Raw genomic sequence first — 20,891 nt, 5'->3', positions numbered from 1 at the left:
CCCTGGAAGCCGATGACATCACTTCCTGTGCAGTTGGAACGCAAACCAGTGACACGCACGCCACGGAAGGAGGGGAACCAGATACACCATCTATCCGGCTGCTGAGATCCACTGCGTGTGATCGAAATGCTTTTAAACTTTTGAAATCATGTGAGTGTAATACCTTTCACTTACCTTTTATAAATTCTTGGTATACAGTCTGCGCTATGTCCAGTCTTCTTTTCTAAGGTCTCTTGGATTCTATATGGGGCTGAGATTGATTTCCTGAATACAGTGTGACATCCATACTCTGGGAAAGATACCTTTACGTGCCTTTAACCTTCTCACACTTGTGAGTACATCTGCATTAGATCAGCCAATTTATTTAATTTGTCACAGCAATATTGCACTATCTATATACATTTTTGTTTTCACATATCCCTGCGCTTCCCGGAGATTCATCCCTACTTCTCAACACGAGGACTGACAGAGCAATCCTCACCGGGTCATAGCAGCACCTGTTTTATGTGTTTGCATAAGTATCACTTTTTGATTATTATTATCACTACGATTATATGTATAGCTAGTATTTTTATATAGAGCGCCACTATTAGATAAGTTTCCTTTTTCACATGAGGGATATGTCGCCTGGATAGACCGCACCCGTTTCATTCTAGAAAGGGATGGGGTGGTTGACCATTGGTGGGCTCCCGGGGATTTTGATGATGAGGCCTATCTCAAGGAGCTACGAGTAAGGTGGGACCGAATACAAGTAGGTCTTATTACCCCAAAGGGATCTGAAGGGTTAGATGATCCGGTGGAGTCAGATGAGCCCCTGTCATGGGTGTTGCCGGGAAGGGCTGGGCAAACTAAGTTGACCCGGGCCTGCCGAGCTGAACGGGCTATTGCAGCTAAATATAAAAGGTCACACGGGCTGGAATAACCATATGTCCCTGAACCTCTGATGAGGGAAATAGAGGACAATAGAGAAAGGTGGCTTCGTAATGATATCGAATACTATATCGTTAATAAGGGAGGAGCCATTAAGGGAGTTCAGGCTGAGCAGAGGGTCTCCCAACTCATGCGGGTCTGGAAAATAGGGCGCAGCGTGTATATGCACAAGGGGGTGTATTGCAATGAGCGAGGATTGCCCCGAGAGTTTAGTGTAACTGTCAATGATGCAGCGGGGCGGGAGGTGAAGAAACCAGACCCTCGACACTACTATTAGGTCCGTCAACGAGTGGTCTGCCTTTTTCTTTGACGCTCTCTGCTGGTCATTGAGCGTATGTTCTGTCATTATTATGTGAAGGTGACAATGTTTAACGCTTAATTTGTGTGTTCTTTTCAGTGTTTCCTGGAGCAAGGTACACCAAATTTAGGCCCCAGCCGGGGCGGTGGGGATTCATCAGGGGGAGTATATAGCCATGTATAATAATGGTATATAACTTTCCTCTTTGTTGGCAGTAAGTCCTGATAAGTACGGGTATGCCAGCAGTAGTTATGGAGGTTTTCCCTCACACCATGGTGAGGTGCCCTATGTATGAAGGGGAGTGGCTGTATGCTCTGAGTCCCTGGATAGTGACATCAGGGATGCGCCTGCCTCCTGAAGTATATAAGGCACAACACAGTTAGTTACAGGGTGTTCTAGCAGCCGTGGAAAGCTGTTAGGAAGTTGTATTTTCCTGCATAAGGGATTGTAGGAACACTTTGTGACCCTAGTGACGTAACTAGCGGTCCAGGTTGACCAATCAGCCTGTCTAAGCCACTCTGTGTCCAGGGACCTGGCACAGAGAGGATCTCCCTAGGAGAAGAGGGAATCCCACTTCAATTTGGGAGGGCGTACCTGGCGAAGGGACAGCACGGAGAGATGTGCGACTAGAGCCGGCAGCTGCATAGGGCAGTCTGTGTGAGTGTCAAATTACTCAGCAGTGGATGGCACCACCAAGAAGGAGTTCCTCACCAGGACCATCTCCCTGCGGAAGCACAGATCCTGATGAGGTGGAGGCGCTGCACATGATGTAAGTTGAACTCGCACCCACTACCTCAGCTACCTGTCCTGCTGGAAATCCCCTACTAACATCAAGCGGGAGACTCAGGAGTTCTGTTGCCTACAGGTGCACCATCAAACACACACGTAATGGGGGTTGGTTGTTAGAGTACCCGGGCCAATGTGAGATTGGGGGGGAGGAAAACCCGTTACACACAGTTAAAGAAAATATATATTATGGGCGTATGTAACAGTTACAGACCAGATTAAAATGTGAGACAGCCTTAGATTTGAAAGAACTTAAACTGGTGGTGGATGAGAGAGTCTCTGGTAGGCTGTTCCAGTTTTGGGGTGCACGGTAAGAGAAGGAGGAGCGGCCGGATACTTTGTTGAGACTTGGGATCATGAACAGTCTTTTGGAGTCTGATCTCAGATGATATGTGGTAGGGGTGAGGAGCTTGTTCAGATAGCTGGGTAGCTTGCCCATAAAGAATTTAAAGGCAAGAGAGGAAAGGTGAACTTTGCGCCTAGATTCGAGTGATGACCAATCTAGTTCTTTGAGCATTTCGCAGTGATGTGTTTTGTAGTTGCACTGGAGAACAAAACGACAAATTGAATTGTAGAGGGTGTCAAGTTTGCCAAGGTGGGTTTGAGGTGCTGAGCCATATACTATGTCTCCATAGTCAATAATTGGCATTAGCATCTGTTGTGCGATACGCTTTCTGACCAGGAGACGTAGGGAGGATTTGTTCCTGTAAAGTACCCCTAGTTTGGCATAGGTCTTGGTTGTCAGGGTATCAATTGTGCATCCCGAATGTTAAGTGGGAGTCAAACCATAAGCCCAGGTATTTAAAACTAGTGACAGGGGTTAGGGTGGTGTTAGCGTTGGTTCTAATCTGGAGCTCAGACGCTGGAAGCTTTAAAAATGTAATCTTGGTCCCAAATACCATTGTTACAGTCTTGTCAGTGTTTAAAAACAGTTTGTTTTGGGAAATCCAATTTTTGAGTCTCAAAAAGTCAGACTGAAGTATGTGTTGAAGATCAGAGAGGCTATGGCTGTGTGCATATAGGATTGTGTCATCTGCATACATGTGTATTGAGGCTTCCTTACAAGCTGTGGGAAGATCATTAATGAACACTGAGAAGAGTAGGGGCCCCAGAACAGAGCCTTGCAGGACACCACAGGTGATATCCATGGGGTTGGAGTTAGAGCCTGAGATGGACACATGTTGGGATCTACCTGATAGGTAGGACTGAAACCAGTTTAAAGCATGCTGCCCTATTCCAGAGCTCTGAAGTTTGTTAAGCAGGATAGCATGATCAACAGTATCAAAAGCCTTTGCAAAATCTAGGAATACAGCACCAGTGAGTTGTCCCCGTTCCATTCCACACTGGATTTCATTGCAAACTTTTAGCAGGGTAGTTACGGTGGAGTGTTTGGGACGAAAGCCAGATTGGAATTGGCTAGGGAAATTTGTCTTGGTATAGTAATCGCTTAATTGGGAGTGGACACATTTTTCCATGACTTTGGATAGAATTGGGAGAAGTGAGATTGGCCTGTAGTTTGAGACAGTGTTTTTGTCCCCACTTTTGAAGATTGGGACAACTCTGGCAGTTTTCCAGGTCTTAGGGATATGGCCTGCAGACAGGATAGAGTTGACTATGGAAGCAATTGGTTTGGCAATGGCTGGGGCACCAAGTCGTAGGAACCTAGATTGTAGTAAGTCGGGTCCGCATTGGCTGCTTAGTTTTTGTTTGAGGAGCGCTTGTGTAATCTCTTCTTCAGATACTGGGCCAAATTGAAAATTGTGGGCAGTGTTGGGGCTATGCGGGTACTCCCAGGATGAGATTCAGGTTTGTGGTTTGGGCTGCGTTTCGCTAATAAGTTAGTGGCACACCCCACAAAGTAATCATTGAATGCATTTACAATGTCAGTGGGGTTTGTCAGAGTAATATCCCCCTTAGTGATATTACTTTGTTGTTGATGGTTAGAAGGCTAGAATATATTGTTGATAACCTTCCAGAATTTAGCTGGGTTTGATTTATTTTGGTGGAGATTGTCAGAGTAATATTGTGCTTTTGCGTGCCTTGTTTGCCTTGTGCACATGTTCCACAGGCATCTGTAGTGATTGAGATCCTTGGTAGTGCCAGTTACTTTGTAGCTTTTCCACAAGGTATCCCGGAGCAGGTAGAGTGCAATATGGTCAGTTGTAACCCATGGAAGGTGGGCCCCCTGTACCCTTATTTTGCGTAGTGGAGCATGGGTATCGCAGAGTTTTAAGAACTCGGATTGGAAATAGTCGAGCGTAGAATCGGGGCCGGGAATTAAATCGATTCTGTGACATGGGCAGTTGGTAAGGTCAGCCAGAAACTGTTGTGGGTTAAAGTTTTTAAATGTTCTAGTGAGGAGAACTTTAGGGCTTGATTGGGGCGGTTTAATTTTCCTTACACAGTACACTATTGCATGGTCACTGAAAAGATCAGGAAGGATGCCAGAGGATTGGATTCTGCTGCGATTTGAGGAAAGAATCCAGTCTAGCAAGGAATGGTTATGCGATTTCAGGTTTGTCCGTGTGGGTTGGGAAATGAGTTGGGATAGGTTAAGTGACTTGAGTTGTATCTGGATTTTGTGGTTTTTAGGGTCAAGCCAATTGAAGTTGAAATCCCCAAGAACTAGCAGCTCACTCTTCTCATTCAGAGAGGAAATGGAGCCAAGAAACTGGGTGATATCAGTCAGGGGGCTTAAGGGGGGCGGTAGATGCCAGCGAGCAAGATGGGCTTAGAAAAGGGGAGGCAGATTTTGCCAACTAGAATTTCAAGAGGGTGGGCTTGGGGGGCAATTTAACAGTGTAAATTGTAAGGTGTCTGCAATATAAAATAACACCCCTCCTCCTCTCTTTGACCTATCTCTCCTAAAAATGGAGTATCCCTGAATGGCGATATTTGCATCAGGAGTTTTAGGGGTTAGCCATGTTTCTGTAAGAACGATGGCTTTGGGTAAGGCACCATGCCCTTAGTTCGTCCAGTTTGGGCAGCAGGCTCCGGATATTTATATGGGCGACAGATAGCTCTTTTTGGAATTTAAAGGTGGAATTCTCAGGGGCATGGGACAGAGCTGAAATGGGAGGACCTGGGTTAGGTTCAATATCAACTGCTAAAGAGAGTAAAAGTATGAGCAGAAATTTGGGTAGTTGTTTGCAAGTTGTAAATTTGTGGTGTTTGCCATTAGAGTGACAGGTGGTTGGTCTTGTAAACAACTACCCAAATTTCTACTCATACTATTACTCGCCATCTGCGCATGCGTTTGTGCGGATCGCTTCTGTGTATGAAAGGAGTGCACCGAAAGGAGTGCATGCGCTCCTTCCGCTCCTGTGTAAGCGATCAACACAGCAGCTGTCTGCATATGCGCTCGCAGACGGCTGCTGTGTTAATCGCTTACACAGGAGCGGATGCGCAGACTGTCAGCAGCAGAGCCTGTTATAAGGTGATTGTAGACTTTTCAATATAACTTTGTTGAAAAAATCCTTGTCTTATAAAAATCGGGCAAAACTGGTATTATTGTCTCCTTTGCAGAGTGCCACACAACCTCCAGTGCTTCCGGTTATGTGGTTTCTCCGGGAGAGATTACATGGGCACAACTGACACCTGCAGGGTGGAAATGGAAATGAAGGGGGAAGTCCACTTCCATTTTGAACGGGCTGGCCGTTCTATCAGAGCAGTTAGCCCAATCACCCTCTAAAAAAAACAAGTGCCTATGACTTACCTGATATGTCATAAGCAGCACTGGCGTGCCAGGGTCAATGCCATACCAGCTACATCATCAGGGCACTCTAATAGGTCAATAAACGTCTAAAATTACATTACACTATTCTAATGGCCTTTGTACTCAGAAATGTTATCTGATCCGGTCCCTTTGGAAAAATATGTTCAAAATCACAGAGGAAACACAATACACAAAGAGCAGAGAAACGCAGGTGTTACCTAATGCAGGGAAAGGGGGCAGTAGTAAGCGTGGAAGCACACACACGAGAACAAGCGTGTAATACATTTGCAAATCACTGATCCATATCATTGTGAAAATGCATTATTCTTTGATCATACTTTATTCTAGATGGAATAAAAGCACATTGACATACAGGTAGTAACAGTACCAGGAGTGTCAATAGGAATATCAGACTAAATGGGCTCAGAGCAGGATCGCTCAATATAATCAAAACCAATTAAATATAATCAGGTAGATAGAAAGCTATCCATCTGTCTGATAAATAATGTGCACAGTATAAATGATAAGATGATTTGGCTTCCTTGCACCGTTAGTTACCTGTTTTTCCTTTGCGTGTAATTTTTGAGGAACAAGCAGCTGCAGGATTTCATTTCTTTTGGTGTGGTCATATCCTGCTACGCAGACACCTGCAGGCAAAGTGTCATAATAAAACACAAATGCTGGAATTCATCAACTTCCACAGTGCAGGCACGAAATGTTATTTACATACTTTTTTCTCCAATCCACTCAATAACTTTCGAGGGATCCTGAAGTTCAAAAACGTGTAGATCTTTATATCTGAAACCAAAACCGCAAACAACTTAACCACTGCTCCACAGCCCACCCCTAAAATCAAGCAGCGCTATACAGTAAATGAAGGTGCTTTTTATTTCTACTAAACATCAAATAATATCAAACAAGTTGAAAAATTAATTTGTGTTTAGAGAACCATTGGCTCTCAGGCATCAAAAGTTTCCTCTTATAAACCACAATTCCATAAATTGCCTGCCCCAAATTCGCTTTAATATCTTAAAGCAGTCAAACTTGAAAAGTCCTATATGTTTTTTTTTTTTTTAAATAAATCAAGGTAGTATTAAATACTGCCTGCATTTTTATTAAAGTTCTAATACAATTTTTAATGTACCAATAATCATTTGGTTGCTACAGTAAAGCAACCATTTAGAAAAAGCCTTATCCATTTCCACTTTTGAAACAGGATCTAACACACACCTTTTTTGAGCTCTGCCCTTTGGCAGCAAAGTATCACAAACAGATCTGCTGCTGTGTTTCAAACAGCAGGCTGTGTATTACTCTGAAACCTGTTACAATAATGTGTTACACTTAGTAATGTTACATATCAGCTGCAGCATTTCACCGACTGTTGCATAGTCAGAAGGCAGCCATTTCATTAGACACACAATCAGGATTTTGACAAATTTATAACAGGAGCACCAAACAATTGCCAGCTTAAGTAAGAATGTAGAATTATACATTGTCATATGCTTTCCATATAAAAATAAGAGAAAAAAAAAATTAAAAAACACCGCGAGGGGGTAGGGGGGTAGTATTGCTGCTTGAAATCGATATCATACGATTTCAGTTAAGACCCCGTTCACTAACCTCCATAGAAATGCAACAGTCTTAAGGACCAGAAAGAATTGGTATGTTAGAAACAAATGGGGCATCAGTCTCCCAGCTACAGACCAAGAATAAAACACACTATATGTAAGGCTAAGATTATACTACCTGCGCGCGTGCGACCGACCGCATAGGCTCGTGCGCTCCTGCGATGTGTGACCTGAGCTGCAGGCGATTGGGGAGGTGTGGCGGACACGTCACAAAGCTGGTCCACCCTCATTGGCGTAACCGCTCACGTGACGCAGACATGCTTGTACAGACAAAAAATGTTGTCTCTTCAAAACGCGGTCGCGACATTGTACACGCGCACTGGGGGCTGCCTCATAGGCATTATGCCATTTGTGCTTGTCGCACGTGCTAGCACAGTCGCGCTGACTATAAACTCAGCCCAACAAGGCAAAAACATCCTATTGCTTCCAATATATAAATCTGGTGCAGATTTCTGCTTCAGTTTTGTAGCCAGTTGACTGACACACATCATGGAGTTAGGAAACAAGGATTGGATGGAATTCTCCCGGTGACAAAGAGTCAGGTTATACTGAAGTGTATAATTGCATACTAATTACCCTTATGACATCTGTCACCTGCATTGCGACCCTGCATTTATAACTGCCACGTGGCTGCAGATCTCCCCGAGATGTCCAACCAGGTCATGTTTTCAGATGGTAAATGTTTTAGCCCACAGTGGCTGCGGGTGTCAATGGGGGGGACACCACTCAGAAGGGCCAGCAACACATTGTTTCTGCACTGAAGGGGCTAAAGCAACAAACCAAAGTGCTTGGCGTCTGTTATTACAATAATTAAAGTGGGTGTTCAGAGTATCCCCATTTCTCTCTCCAGCTGAATGTTATCCAGCTGCAGGAGATACAAATGGCCAAATGTCACCCATATCAATTTGCGTGTCGGCAGCAAGCTGCCTGGGCTTCATATTGGAAAAGGGCGCATGGACTCGTCTTAATATTTACCAGTAGGTGTCTCCCAATATAAGATCTGTATAGTTATATACACATAGGAGACCCTCTGGGGGTTATTCATTAAGCTGCGATACTGCTGGTCAGGTAACTATCCTAGTAAAACTCTCAATGACTGCAATGGGAGTTCCTGTGCAATAGTGACCCAATCAGCACTAGCAAAGTTAAATAAAGAACCTCTTGAAATGTGAGTGCATACACTGCCACACACACTCAGTGTGTGAAGGGCCTGCCACCGGCAGTAAATGGGAGAGTTATAAAAGTGATAATGTGCTCGATTCAAACAATAATTGCCGTTTATTAAACACTGACCTAAACTCTCCATACGATTTTTTTTAGAGCGGCATTACATTATGTGGGGTACTCTGTCCTCTACTATGCACCACACATACCCTATAATGGCCCATATCTGCGATGGGGGGGGGGGAGGGGAAATACCGTTACACATAGTTATGCTGCTGCGCACAATAAGAAGTGGGAAGGTTTGCAAAACAAAATCCCTTCCTCTTAAAGAAAAAAAAAAAAAAGACAGGAGGATGGGGGGGGGGGGGGGGGGGGGGGGGGGGGGGGAAGCCGTTGTCCACTGATCCGCACTGTATGAGGGAACCTTTATCAGGGAGAACGCAGAATTCCCCTGGCAGGAGAGGCGGCCCCCTGTCAGGAGAGGCGGTCCCGGGATCCCCCGCGCACTCACAGCAAGATAGACTCCAGCATCCACTCCTCGTACTCATCGGTATCCAACGCCGAACCTGCCATGCCAGTATCCAGGAAGTGCTTTCAAGTCACTTCGGCTTCCTTCCTTTCGTCGCAAGCGAGGTGGGAAGGCAAGCGGCAGCCATCTTTGTCTTGGGCAAATCAGCCTGCAAAAGGCGGGAGACACCGCGTCCGCCCAGCTCACCTTGCTGTTATTTATAGTCCTACATATAGTAATTTTTATCTGTATACATCACTTTTGTTATTTATTTCACATTGTCCTCCCCGCTCCTCCTTTTCCTGGTACTGCGCCCAAACCAAACATGGCCGCCGTGGCCGCAGGATGCCTCATATTTGACACTTGTATTAAAAAAAACTTTATTGAGAAAAGGCTTCCCGGAAGTTCTTCACACCGCGCACGGAGATGCTCTGTTTGATTATCAGCATCATCCCAGGGATTCAAAAGAAACCCTGTTTTAAAACAGTGAAGACATAATGAAACATCACAATTTGTCCCCCCAAACTGGGCACATACAGGTAGCTCCAGTTTAGTTCCTCTATCAATGTGGGATACAGAACTTACATGACATGTATTATAGTCACAAATTATTTTACAAATGGGACACTTGCTCTTCTGGAATTATTTGCCTTTAGGGGTTTTTTTTTCTTCCCCTGAGATTTTCTATGAGTGGATTTTTTATAAAATCCAAAACCTGTCTCTCCCAGATGGATTTTAGTAAGGGAGTCACTTAATCCCAAATGTTCTGGAACTACACTTTAAAGCCGCAGTTCAAGCTGCCGTTCCATTCAATATGTGCAGCAATCTGAAAGTCTACACACTGACAAGTGATTAGCTAAATTGCCGATTGTCGAAGATTCGGCTCGGGGGTTCACAAAATCTCTCTCAGTGCAGCAGAAGAGGACCCAAGATGCAAAGTTCTGTGGGGAAGATCATGTGACCAGGCAGTCACTAAATACAATTGTTGCACTGCTAGAGAGAGGGCAGGGGTCAAAAAGGGGTGTGCCAGGGTCTGTATCAGAAGAGGAAGGGGATGTGACTTTGTAAGTGGTTGCTATAGAACTGGGTTATTATCAAAATCACACATGTAGGATATTGCTTGAACTGTGGCTTTAAAAGTTGTAAGTGGTGCAAAAGTGTATTATAGGTTAGTGCCACTTGCAGGTAATGCTATAATTGTTGCTGACATTCTTTCATTTTTCTAGACAGAACGTCATTGTGTAGATTTTCTACCTCTTTTATATGCAAGAGAATAGGGGAAAAGGGAGGCCCCCATTGTAGCACTCCTAGTTGAAATGTAGTGATGAAGGAGTTAAAAGTAAAACTTGAATGGTATCAATATTTACAATGAGATTGGACAAACTAACAAAAACAACCACAATATGATGATACTTCTGCAAGAAGAGGCTGCTAGGTAGATATCAGTGATGAAATTAGATCACTGTTCCGAATGCCTATTGTGATCCATAGGCATCAGGGTATATAAAATACCAAAGTGCAGCCTATATCTAAATGGCATCCAGTGACGAGAGAAAAGTATCCTCCCTATGCAATGCTGTGTATGAAGAGCGTGGGAGGCTCAACAATTCACTAAGTGCCATTGATAAGAGAGAAGTATCAGTAATAGTTTCTGATTGAGTATCAAAATATACAGGTACATAAAAACTCTTAGTGTAGTAGGAGTAAGGTACTTGTATTATCCTATTACTTCGATAAAAACAAGATAAATATTCCGTTGTCTGCCATGTGTTAACTCCAACTCAGCTGAAATTGTATGCTGAGGTAATAATATGCTTACACAGGGGACTGTGAGATATATATTGGTTCTTACTATAAATGAATAATAATAAGAAGCAACGCTTATCTCTGGGTTGTCAGTAGCACACCGACGACCGTTTCGCGTCCGATGGCCACCTTGGTGTGGTGTGTCACGGCATCACTTTAGTGTCTACCATGTGCACCCGGAAGTAGCGGTCAACCCGGCAGCTGAGCTTTCAGTGTTTAGGGACATGCTTGCGTACCCGAAGCATTGCACGGGAGATATGTAATATACTCTATACTATGATACATATTATCAGTCTTGAGAAAGCGCGAAACGATCGTCGGCAAAGGCTGACTTGTTAACTGGCAGTATCACTTTGAGCTCCTATCACAATTCAGCATTATTATTGTATTGTATGTCTTTATTTATATAGCGCCATTAATGTACATAGCGCTTCACAGCAGTAATACATGTGGTAATCAAATAAATAACAAATAATATAAATAACAGATCATGGGAATTAGCGCTTTAGACATAAAAGTAACATTAAGGAAGAGGAGTCCCTGCCCCGAGGAGCTTACAGTCTAATTGGTAGGTAGGGAGAACGTACAGAGACAGTAGGAGGGAGTTCAGTTAAGTGCGTCTGCAGGGGGCCAAGCTTTATGTATCATGTGTTCAGAATATCCACAGTGCTATTCATATGCTTCTTTAAGCAAGTGTGTCTTAAGTTGGGTCTTAAAGGTGGATAGAGAGGGTGCTAGTCGATACATTAAAACATTAAAGTTGCGATTTTGAGGTTAGTGGTTGTGAACACCACATATATAGATAGCCTTAGCAGCCAGCACAACAATTCAGGTATTTACTTTACTATACCTTATGGTTAAAGTGTGCAGAGATTACAGAGCTCAAATTGAAAGATACATTTTATGCCTGCAGATGACCTCATGCTGGGAGTGTTCAAACGAGTGGCTAATTATACCATAACAGACATTTAGTTTGGGCACAAATCCAGCACCTTATCTGATATTACCTATCAGGATTTTTTATATGTTTATGTAAATTGACCAAGCCTTGCCTAGGTGTCAACTGAAACTAGATATCGATCACCCAACTTGTTCATATACTTTCACAGCAGCAAAACAAGCTGCAACAGTTATATCCATATATATTGGATCAATTGTAACAGCATAGCAAAGCTGCAACATTTGTATCCACTAAGCTTGGAGGTGCTTACAAACACTGCTAGTGTGTTAGAATCTGGGCATTAACATTCATCCAAGAAGGTGATGTTTAGCCTCTACTAAATGTTCTCACGCTGACAAACTTTTGTCAATAGGTAATTAATGAGCGGAGTGAGTTAATCTCATAGTAGTTTGTTCCACCTGTGCACACCTTATTTTAACTATGTATTATCATTAACAAATATTTTTTAATTTGATCACATTGCATAGTATAGGTTATTGAGTGCTAACTAGCTGAGTTCTTTCTCTCTGGTGTTTACTATTAGTACAATTCACAGCACCATTACCTTCACACTCATAACCCACACGGCATACAGCTGAGCAGAGGTTTCTATCTCCCCTTCCCCCCATCCCCACCAGGTATAAAGTATAGGTATTTCTGTTTTATCCTGTAATTTTAAGAGATTGTTCTGCATTTATTGTAACTGTATGTTCTTGTAATAATACTTTTTCTGTAACCTAAGCACTCTACTGTTATATATATATATATATATATATATATAGCTCAACCCCGTTATAGCGCGACCCGTTATAACGCGAATTCGGTTATAACGCGGTTTTCACGTGGCTCCCGTTTAAAAAAAAATAAAAAATACATTTTTACATTTAAATTTTTTTTAAATTTTTTTTTACACACTGCCACACTGCCACACTGCACACACTGCCACAGTGCACACACTCTCACTGCACACACTCTCACTGCACACACTCTCACTGCACACTCTCACAGCACACTGCACACACTCTCACTGCACACTGCACACACTCCCAGCACTCACTGCACACACTCTCACTGCACACGCTCTCACTGCACCCCCTGCACATACTCTCACTGCACACACTCTCACTGCACACTGCACACACTCTCACTGCACACACTCTCACTGCACACACTCTCACTGCACACTCTCACAGCACACTGCACACACTCTCACTGCACACTGCACACACTCCCAGCACTCACTGCACACACTCTCACTGCACACGCTCTCACTGCACCCCTGCACATACTCTCACTGCACACACTCTCACTGCACACTGCACACACTCTCACTGCAAACACCACACACCACACTGCACACACTCACTGCACACTGCTCACTGCACACACACTCACTGCACACATTCTCACTGCACACACTCTCACTGCACACACTCTCACTGCACACACTCCCAGCACACTGCGCACAGCACACTGCTCACAGCACAGCACACACTCACTGCACACTGCGCACTTAATTTTTTTGCACACTGCACACACTGCCACACTGCACACACTGCCACACTGCACACACTGCCACACTGCACACACTCTCACTGCACACACTCTCACTGCACACACTCTCACTGCACACTCTCACAGCACACTGCACACACTCTCACTGCACACTGCACACACTCCCAGCACTCACTGTACACACTCACTGCACACACTCTCACTGCACCCCTGCACATACTCTCACTGCACACACTCTCACTGCACACTGCACACACTCTCACTGCAAACACCACACACCACACTGCACACACTCCCAGCACTCACTGCACACACACTCACTGCACACACTCTCACTGCACACACTCTCACTGCACACACTCACAGCACACTGCTCACAGCACACTGCTCACAGCACACACTCACTGCACACTGCTCACAGCACACACTCTCACAGCACACACTCTCACAGCACACACTCTCACTGCACACTGCTCACAGCACACCTTCACAGCACACTCTCACAGCACACTCTCACAGCACACAGCACTCACAGCACACAGCACTCACAGCACACTCTCACAGCACTCACAGCACACTACACCACACCTCCCACTCCCCCTCCCTACCTCTGGTGTCGGCTGCTGAGATCGGAGTGGAGCTGGCATCAGGAGGAGGAGGGGGGGGGGTGTCGGGAGGAGGGGGGGTGTCGGGTGGAGGGTGAGTGAGGAGCAGGCTGGGACTCGGAGGGCCGGTAGGGGTGGGGGCCTGGGGGGGGAGGAAATGGATGCCGGTGGTGGGAGGTAAGGAGCAGGTTGCGGCTGGACTCGCCGTTGCTAGGGGACGTGTAGGGCTTCCGGCCACCTCTTCCTTCCCTCCCCTCCCTCCCTCCCGATCAGGCGCGCGGTGGCCATTTTAAAAAAAAATTAGCGTGACCCCGGTTCTAGCACGGTCGGATCGGGTGGCCCCCGAGGACCGCGCTATAACGGGGTTGAGCTGTATATATATATATATATATATATATATATATATATATATATATATATATATATATATATATATATATATATATATATATATATAATTCTTTAGTAAGTAATGCTTTGGGGCTCTGAATAAACTGTTGCTCACTTTGTAGAGAGTATTACATTTTCGGACACATTTTACCAAAACAGATTTTTGTGTATTAAGTACGTAGTTCTTTCTATAATTAACAGAGACCTGAGACTCTGGCAGATATATTAATTACATATTTTTGCATAATTCTTGGGGGGTGGAAGTGGATAGACATCATTGCAATTGAATAAGGGGTTAATATAAACTAATTGACAGTATCTTGTGTAGGAGAAAGGCGAGTTGGCTAGAGAAGCCGTGTGTATTAATCCTGGTTGCATATCTAAGTCACGTGCTCACTTGCGTGCTGTTCATGACAGCTGGAATATGGGGAATAGATTGAGGTAAGATATTGTACATTTGAGGGACCTTTGCAAAGGTGAAAAGTGGTCCAGCTTGCGAGCTACGTATTAACCCTTGTCCTGTATGCAGATCACATGCTCACAGGTGTGCCGTATGTGACAACTGGTTTTAAGCTTTTATTATTCTAGCTAGTGTGGTTGGGGAAAAATCCTGAATAATTGTCGTGCTTTATTTGAACACCTGTATGTAATTTTTGAGGCTTTTAAGTGTTATGGCGGTAACTCATGGTTAAGATATGATGATTAATTTAGACAAAGCATGATATTACACTCAGAAGTAGATTGGTTTATGAAAGACATAGATTTGTGGTTGTCTGGAATGACCTCACATACGCACCCTTTTTGGTCGGCTGTCGGTTCTTACCAAGCAGTCGGATCAGCTGGAATCTGAAAGAGATTCTGCTGGTCGTATCACAAAAAGTGTTGCACGTCACCATCAACCTGTACATTTAGGCATCAGTGTTCCTTCTGTGGAGGTGCACACTCCGCCTTATGTTGTTTTAAAAAAACGGGAAGAATGTCTCAATTAGGGCCAGAAGTAGAGATTTGGAAAAACCAACAACTCTAGTGAACCTAAGCAAGATGGAGCCTTGGTTAAGCAGGTACCCAAAGAAAGAGGTGAGTAAGCTTTTATGGAGAGGTTTTGCTTGTGATTTTATGCTCCCATCGGCTTATGTTCCGTCTTTGGATTGGGTGGATAAGGTGAAATCAGTAAAAGGGCAGCCGAAGAAAGAAATGCCATTGAGTAGGATGGAGAGTCCATTTGATGATATCCCCATTACGAATTTTAGGGTTTCACCTTTAGATTTAGCCCCCCCCCGCCCCCCAAAAGCAGGGTCTTTCAGATAAATGAATAATTCATCCCCCCGCCCCCCCCCCACAGGGGGCTATAGCTAATGATGTTATCAATAGGGGTGTTTGCTGTGTATCATGTCTCTTCTGTTGCAGCATTGGAGTCAGTTAGGAGTCAGGATAGTGGGGCATTAATGGAAAAAACAGATATGGAAGCGGCTTTTAGGCTGCTGCTAATTCATCCAAGTTGTTTCCATCTTCTGGGCTGCAAATTGGAAGGAAGTTTTTATTTCGATAAGTGTTTGCCAATGGGTTGCTTGCTATCGTGTGCTTATTTCGAGGCTTGTGTGACTTTTCTAGAACGGGTGGCTGAAGACCGAGCCAGGTTCCTCTTCAGTCATACATTACATTACCTGGATGACTTTATTTTTGTCGGTCCAAAAATGTCAGGAATATCGGCCTTAAATAAGTTATGGTGGGTAAAATAAGTTACAAAAACCCTCCACCGTATAGCATACAGCATATTAAACAATCACTTGTGTGCACATTCTCATGTCTTAGGCAGGTCTGCAACCCTGCTTTTCACTATTATCTCCTAGCATACAGTGCTTCCACTGCAGCAAAGGATTCTGGGTAATGAAATTCAAATAAGCACACAGTGTCACTTTTTGCTTGAAATCCATTTTGACATGGAGCCCTATGAGCTTATGCCTGCCGCATTACACAGCTTTTCAGCACAGCCTGGGTTAAAGTGCATAGCCAGTAACCTACTTGCAGAGAGCTATTTTGACCTTTTGGGTCTCATCAGTGTGCGGCTGGGTATACTGGCTTTGCCAAACTTTGAATAATCTTGTAATATCTGGGCAAGCGCTTTTGTGTTTCCAAATAAAACTGAAGATCCAAAACAGGTCATTTGTTTTTTTAGGGATTTAAATTCACTCCTTAAGGCTGCGGCCAGGCAGAGAGTGGGCGCGCTGGTGCTTGTGCGCTGCGCCCTGCTCGGCGGGCGATTCGTGAGCACTCGTCTGGGGGCGTGGCCACGACATCACCGAGCTGGTTCTCCCTCATTGGGCGAATCGCTCACGTGACGCGCTTGCGAGCGGCAAAATCAAATTTGCTTGCTCTGCAAGCTTCTAAGCGCCGAGCAGGCGCAGGCGCTTGCTCACGCTGGCCACACTCAATAGGCAAAACCCGGATGACCGAAACTGGAAGTGATGCGGCACCCGCGCGGGCGCGCCTCACATAACATCCCCCTGTGGATTGGGGTAACAGGAGGCAGCCTTGTAGGTTGGACCTCCATGCTGGGAGTGTCGCTGCTCCCGCTGGGCAGGCTGCCTCCTGTTTCCCCAATCCACATGGGGATCACTTCCAGTTTCGGACATCCGTTTTTTGCCTATAAGACAGGGGAGACCACGAGGGATACCTCACTCTTTGACAAAGCACCTAACATGCGCGAAACGCATCAGAGTTATTGTTGCCCACCTATCCATGATGTCACTTTCATAATACATTGTTTTTAATTTTCTGATGTGCTGAACTCCATAATTTTTCCCGCTGCTTTGCTCCGTTGATCCTACCCTGGGACTACAATGTACCTGGAAATTACACAGTACCCGGCATACCTGGCCATATTTTCAGTACCTGGAACCCGGTGCCTTGTAATTTCAGTTCTGCTCTGCTCCCTCGGTCTTCCTCTTTGAGAATGGCAGGAGCAGAGCAGGAGGGTGAGGAGGACCACGGCGACATCCAGGTGGCAATGGGAGCAGCGGAAGACATCCCTCAGGCGGTGGCAGTAGAGGACGTCATTCTTCAGCCAGTGTGAGCAGCGGAAAATATCCTTCACAGCCGGTGCTGGTGGGAGCAGAGGAACATGTGACAGGAGCAGGAGCGGTACTATTGGACGCCCAACGCAGCTCCTCACCGGCTGTCCAATAGTAACGCTGGCCTTACCCGTAACCGGTTACCCGGTCATTTTTGTGACCCGGTACTACACAATTGAAGACATTAGTTTGCGAACCGTTGGTTCGTTAAAAAATCACATTAAAGAAGTTGCAGTCCCTTATTGGTCAACTAAAGACCTTATTTCTTATAAGGTTATGCCATTGGGTAATTTTTTTTCTAGATTAGCATCTGCGACGGTGGCGGTTAAACACCCACATCATCATATTCAGCTTTCCAAAGTCTTGAAGCACGATTTGCGCATTTGGGCCAATTTCCTTTGTAAAGTTTAATAGAAAATCTTGCTGGAGGCCAAAAGTTTAGTACAGCAAGGAGTTAAATCTTTTTACGGATGCGGCAGGTTTTGTTGGTATTGGGGCATACCTTCAAGGTATTTGGCGTGCTGAAGTTTTGCCAGATTTCTGATTTTAAACAGTTTTAGTTAAACATTTACCTATAACTTGATTAGAGTTGTTCCCAATTGTAGCAGTGGAGATTTGGGCTGATGTTTGAAAGAATCGCGAAGTAATTTTTTTTGTCTCACAACATGAGTGTTGTATTAGCCATTCATAAATTGCTCTGCTTCTTCTCCTCCGGTAATTTGTTTGTTGAGGCATCTGGTGTTACACTATCTGGAATATAACCTTTGTTTCAAGGCTGTAGATGTGCCGGGCTTGCTGAACGACATAGTCAACTCATTGTCTCGTCTGCAGTGAGAGAATTTTCGGCATCTGGAGTGGAAACAATGGAAGAAGGTTATCATTGCCCAGCTTACCTTTGGTTGTTGGTACCCACAAAATAGAAAAAACACTGAAAAGAGTGCTGGGTCCCTCGACATAGTCATCTTATTTTAAAGTTTTGGCGGATTGGAATTGTTTCTTGGAAAAATTTGGGATATTACTGGACAAGGATGACTTGATTGACATCATGATTGCTATTATTTTTAAAGATAGGGGATACGGTTTGGCTAGCAGAGCTATAAAAAGAGGATAGCTGGGGTTTCTTATTTTTTTTAAATTACGAGGTTTGGAGGATTTTACAAATAATTTATGGTAAGTAGAACATTCAAGGAATATTAAAGGGTATTGTTGCAAAGAATTCTAGACGTCCACTAACACTGGTCACTCTTAAAAGTAGGGGAAAAAAGGCAAATGTCTCAGAGCCTCCACAGGGGGGATGAGGCGCCGTCGAGACCCCAAATTGAATGCACTCAGCACAACTATATAATGACAGTCTGATGAAAAGTAGAAAGTGTACAGTTGTGCGCTAGTATTGAATAATACTGATGGCTAGAGCTTGGGTTGGAAATATACTTGTGATCCTCAAGAAGCAAATACCCCAAACAGTTGTGGAGGGTGGATAGTTGTAAAGTTAAATGAAACGATTTGATTATTATATTACACAATAAAACTAGGGGGGTAATGATAGTGAACACAGTAAAAATGCTGGTGAGCAACGACAGGTAAGTCAAACCGTGTTACCTTTTTATAGCAGATGGCAACTTGATCTATTAATTGCGGCGATTGCATCACTCTAATTTGTGTTTGCTAACTGATAATCACGGATATTTGTAATCAGCACGAGAGGTCCCTACCCGGCTGCCTGTGAGGAGCGTCTGGGCAGTAAAGTAGGAATCCTCCAGGTACCAACGTGTCTGTATGGTCAGGCGTGGTATTAATTGACGTCATTGCTACTTAGAGGTCTGCAAACACATCTAAATATAGTTAATTGGTTGCAGCAAGGGTAGCAGCCTGGTGTTTGGTTGCTAATTGAATAATAGATCAATGTAGTGTGCAATTGGTGGAGTGGCAAGGTAATTAGCCACTATACAGTATTGACAGAAATCCACTGATTACCTATATTATCAATTGGTCTGTGTTCTCAGATATTGGTATTTAATGTAGCAGACTGCTACTTAGTAACCCGCAAACCAGTCTGAATGAACAATTGTTTGCACCAATTGTGGCAGCCTTGTGCTAGGTGGCTGTTGAATAGTAGATCACTGTCGAATTATTAGAGTGGCAAATTAATAAGCGGCTGTGTGTGATCTGGTTATATGTGCTTGCAGCACCCAATTTAAGGCAGAAAGTAACACACATTCCCAGCTAGCTCAAACGCCTACACCCACCACATCATATATTATGTCAAAAAAAGAGTGCTACTGAGTGTGGCAAATGTACTCAACAAAAGACGGGGGTGCCCAATGCTACATCCAATTGACAAAACATATGGTAATAAGTATAAAGTTGAAATACTTCAATAATAATAATAATTACTTGGTTATTTAGTTTAACCCTTTAGCCAAAGCATTGTAAGCCTGCATACCAAACGTCAAGGTATAACCAAAAATGCAGGTCCTACACTACACTGTCAACCCTTCCCTTTACCTCAGTATGAGGGGAAAGAACCATAGTAGGTCCTGTTCTTGCAGCAAAGTGAAAAGTCCTACAAGAATTTCTGACTGGTAACAGTTGTATGGAGGTAGTTAGCACCTCCCCCCAGAGCTCACTCCTCCTCACTTTTTTAACATGGGATGTCTTTGACAAAAACTCTTTGACAAAGTCCTAGTTACAGCACAAAACGCGTCAGAGTTTCCTTGTGGCATTTTGTAGATGTCTAGTGCACATTAAAAGTTACTTTTTACTTAGTAATTGCGCTTTGATTTACCCACAGGAATGGCTGTGAACCGCCATACCTACCTTTTTTCTATCTGACTTCCTGAGGCACGCCGACACTGCACCTGGATCAAGTCTTTGGATTACAGCGTTTGACTGGCGGCATCGACGTGTCAAGTCTGTGAGTACTGGACCTTCAGGGTCTTACGGAATGTGCTTAGGACGCCAGGATTTGTGAGGGTAGTGGCGGAGTATTAAGTATTAACGGGGCGATCTGCTTTGACCCTTGTCCCTACCACATTTTAGCCCACTTCCTGAGGTTGACACACAGTGAGCCCTCCTTATACGCTAATTACTAAGTGGATCTGTGTAAGGAATCCACACCTCAGTTTGCTGCTTTCCTTGCCTTACAGACCTGTGCAGTCCTGGAACACTCCCCCTGATATCTACTGCAGCTGTGCAAGCTATTACTGCAGCCCCAGCCTGGGTTCAGTCATTAGAGCAATGCTGTCACACGCCCCTTCTGCTATTGGTTTGCTGACCTTTAAATACAGCATTCCCACAATGGTTCTCGGCTGAGCATAATCCTTCTTATGTTCACTGTGTTTACCACAGCCACCTGTCTTGGCCGCCTTGTTGCTGTTTTCATGTTCATGTTCCTTGTTCCTAGTTCATGTTCCTAGTTCCTGGTTCCTGGGGCCTGCTACTCTCTCTCCATTGCAGAGGCCGTGTCCTGGTTCCTGTGCTGAAGTGGTGGATCTCCATATATATCTATATATATATATATATAATTCTTTAGTAA

General features: G+C 44.3%; 1 protein-coding gene and 1 long non-coding RNA gene across 3 annotated transcripts in view; one reads left to right on the top strand and one right to left on the bottom strand.

The window, feature by feature from the left end:
• The window catches only part of WDR73 (WD repeat domain 73), a 33,986-nt gene extending 24,669 nt beyond the window's left edge, over positions 1-9,317 (bottom strand). Inside the window, exons 1-3 of one of the 2 annotated variants that reach the window (XM_075592762.1) lie at positions 9,033-9,316; positions 6,460-6,527; positions 6,288-6,376 (exon numbers count right to left, since the gene is read on the bottom strand). In XM_075592762.1, the coding sequence (XP_075448877.1) occupies positions 6,288-6,376; positions 6,460-6,527; positions 9,033-9,094 (219 nt within the window). In that variant the 5' untranslated portion in view covers positions 9,095-9,316. Of the gene's footprint in view, positions 1-6,287; positions 6,377-6,459; positions 6,528-9,032 lie in introns of both variants that reach the window. The other variant, XM_075592763.1, reaches the window with a different exon arrangement.
• Positions 9,318-9,442: 125 nt separating this feature from the next.
• Positions 9,443-20,861, top strand: LOC142491199 (uncharacterized). The gene is made up of 3 exons (XR_012800339.1): positions 9,443-9,568; positions 20,148-20,270; positions 20,760-20,861. It is a non-coding gene; the product is annotated as an uncharacterized LOC142491199 (long non-coding RNA).
• The last annotated feature ends 30 nt before the right edge of the window (positions 20,862-20,891 follow it).

This window comes from Ascaphus truei, chromosome 3, assembly GCF_040206685.1.
Source record: "Ascaphus truei isolate aAscTru1 chromosome 3, aAscTru1.hap1, whole genome shotgun sequence".
NCBI classification, from domain to species: domain Eukaryota; kingdom Metazoa; phylum Chordata; class Amphibia; order Anura; family Ascaphidae; genus Ascaphus; species Ascaphus truei.
This window is presented reverse-complemented; position numbering and strand designations above follow the sequence as displayed.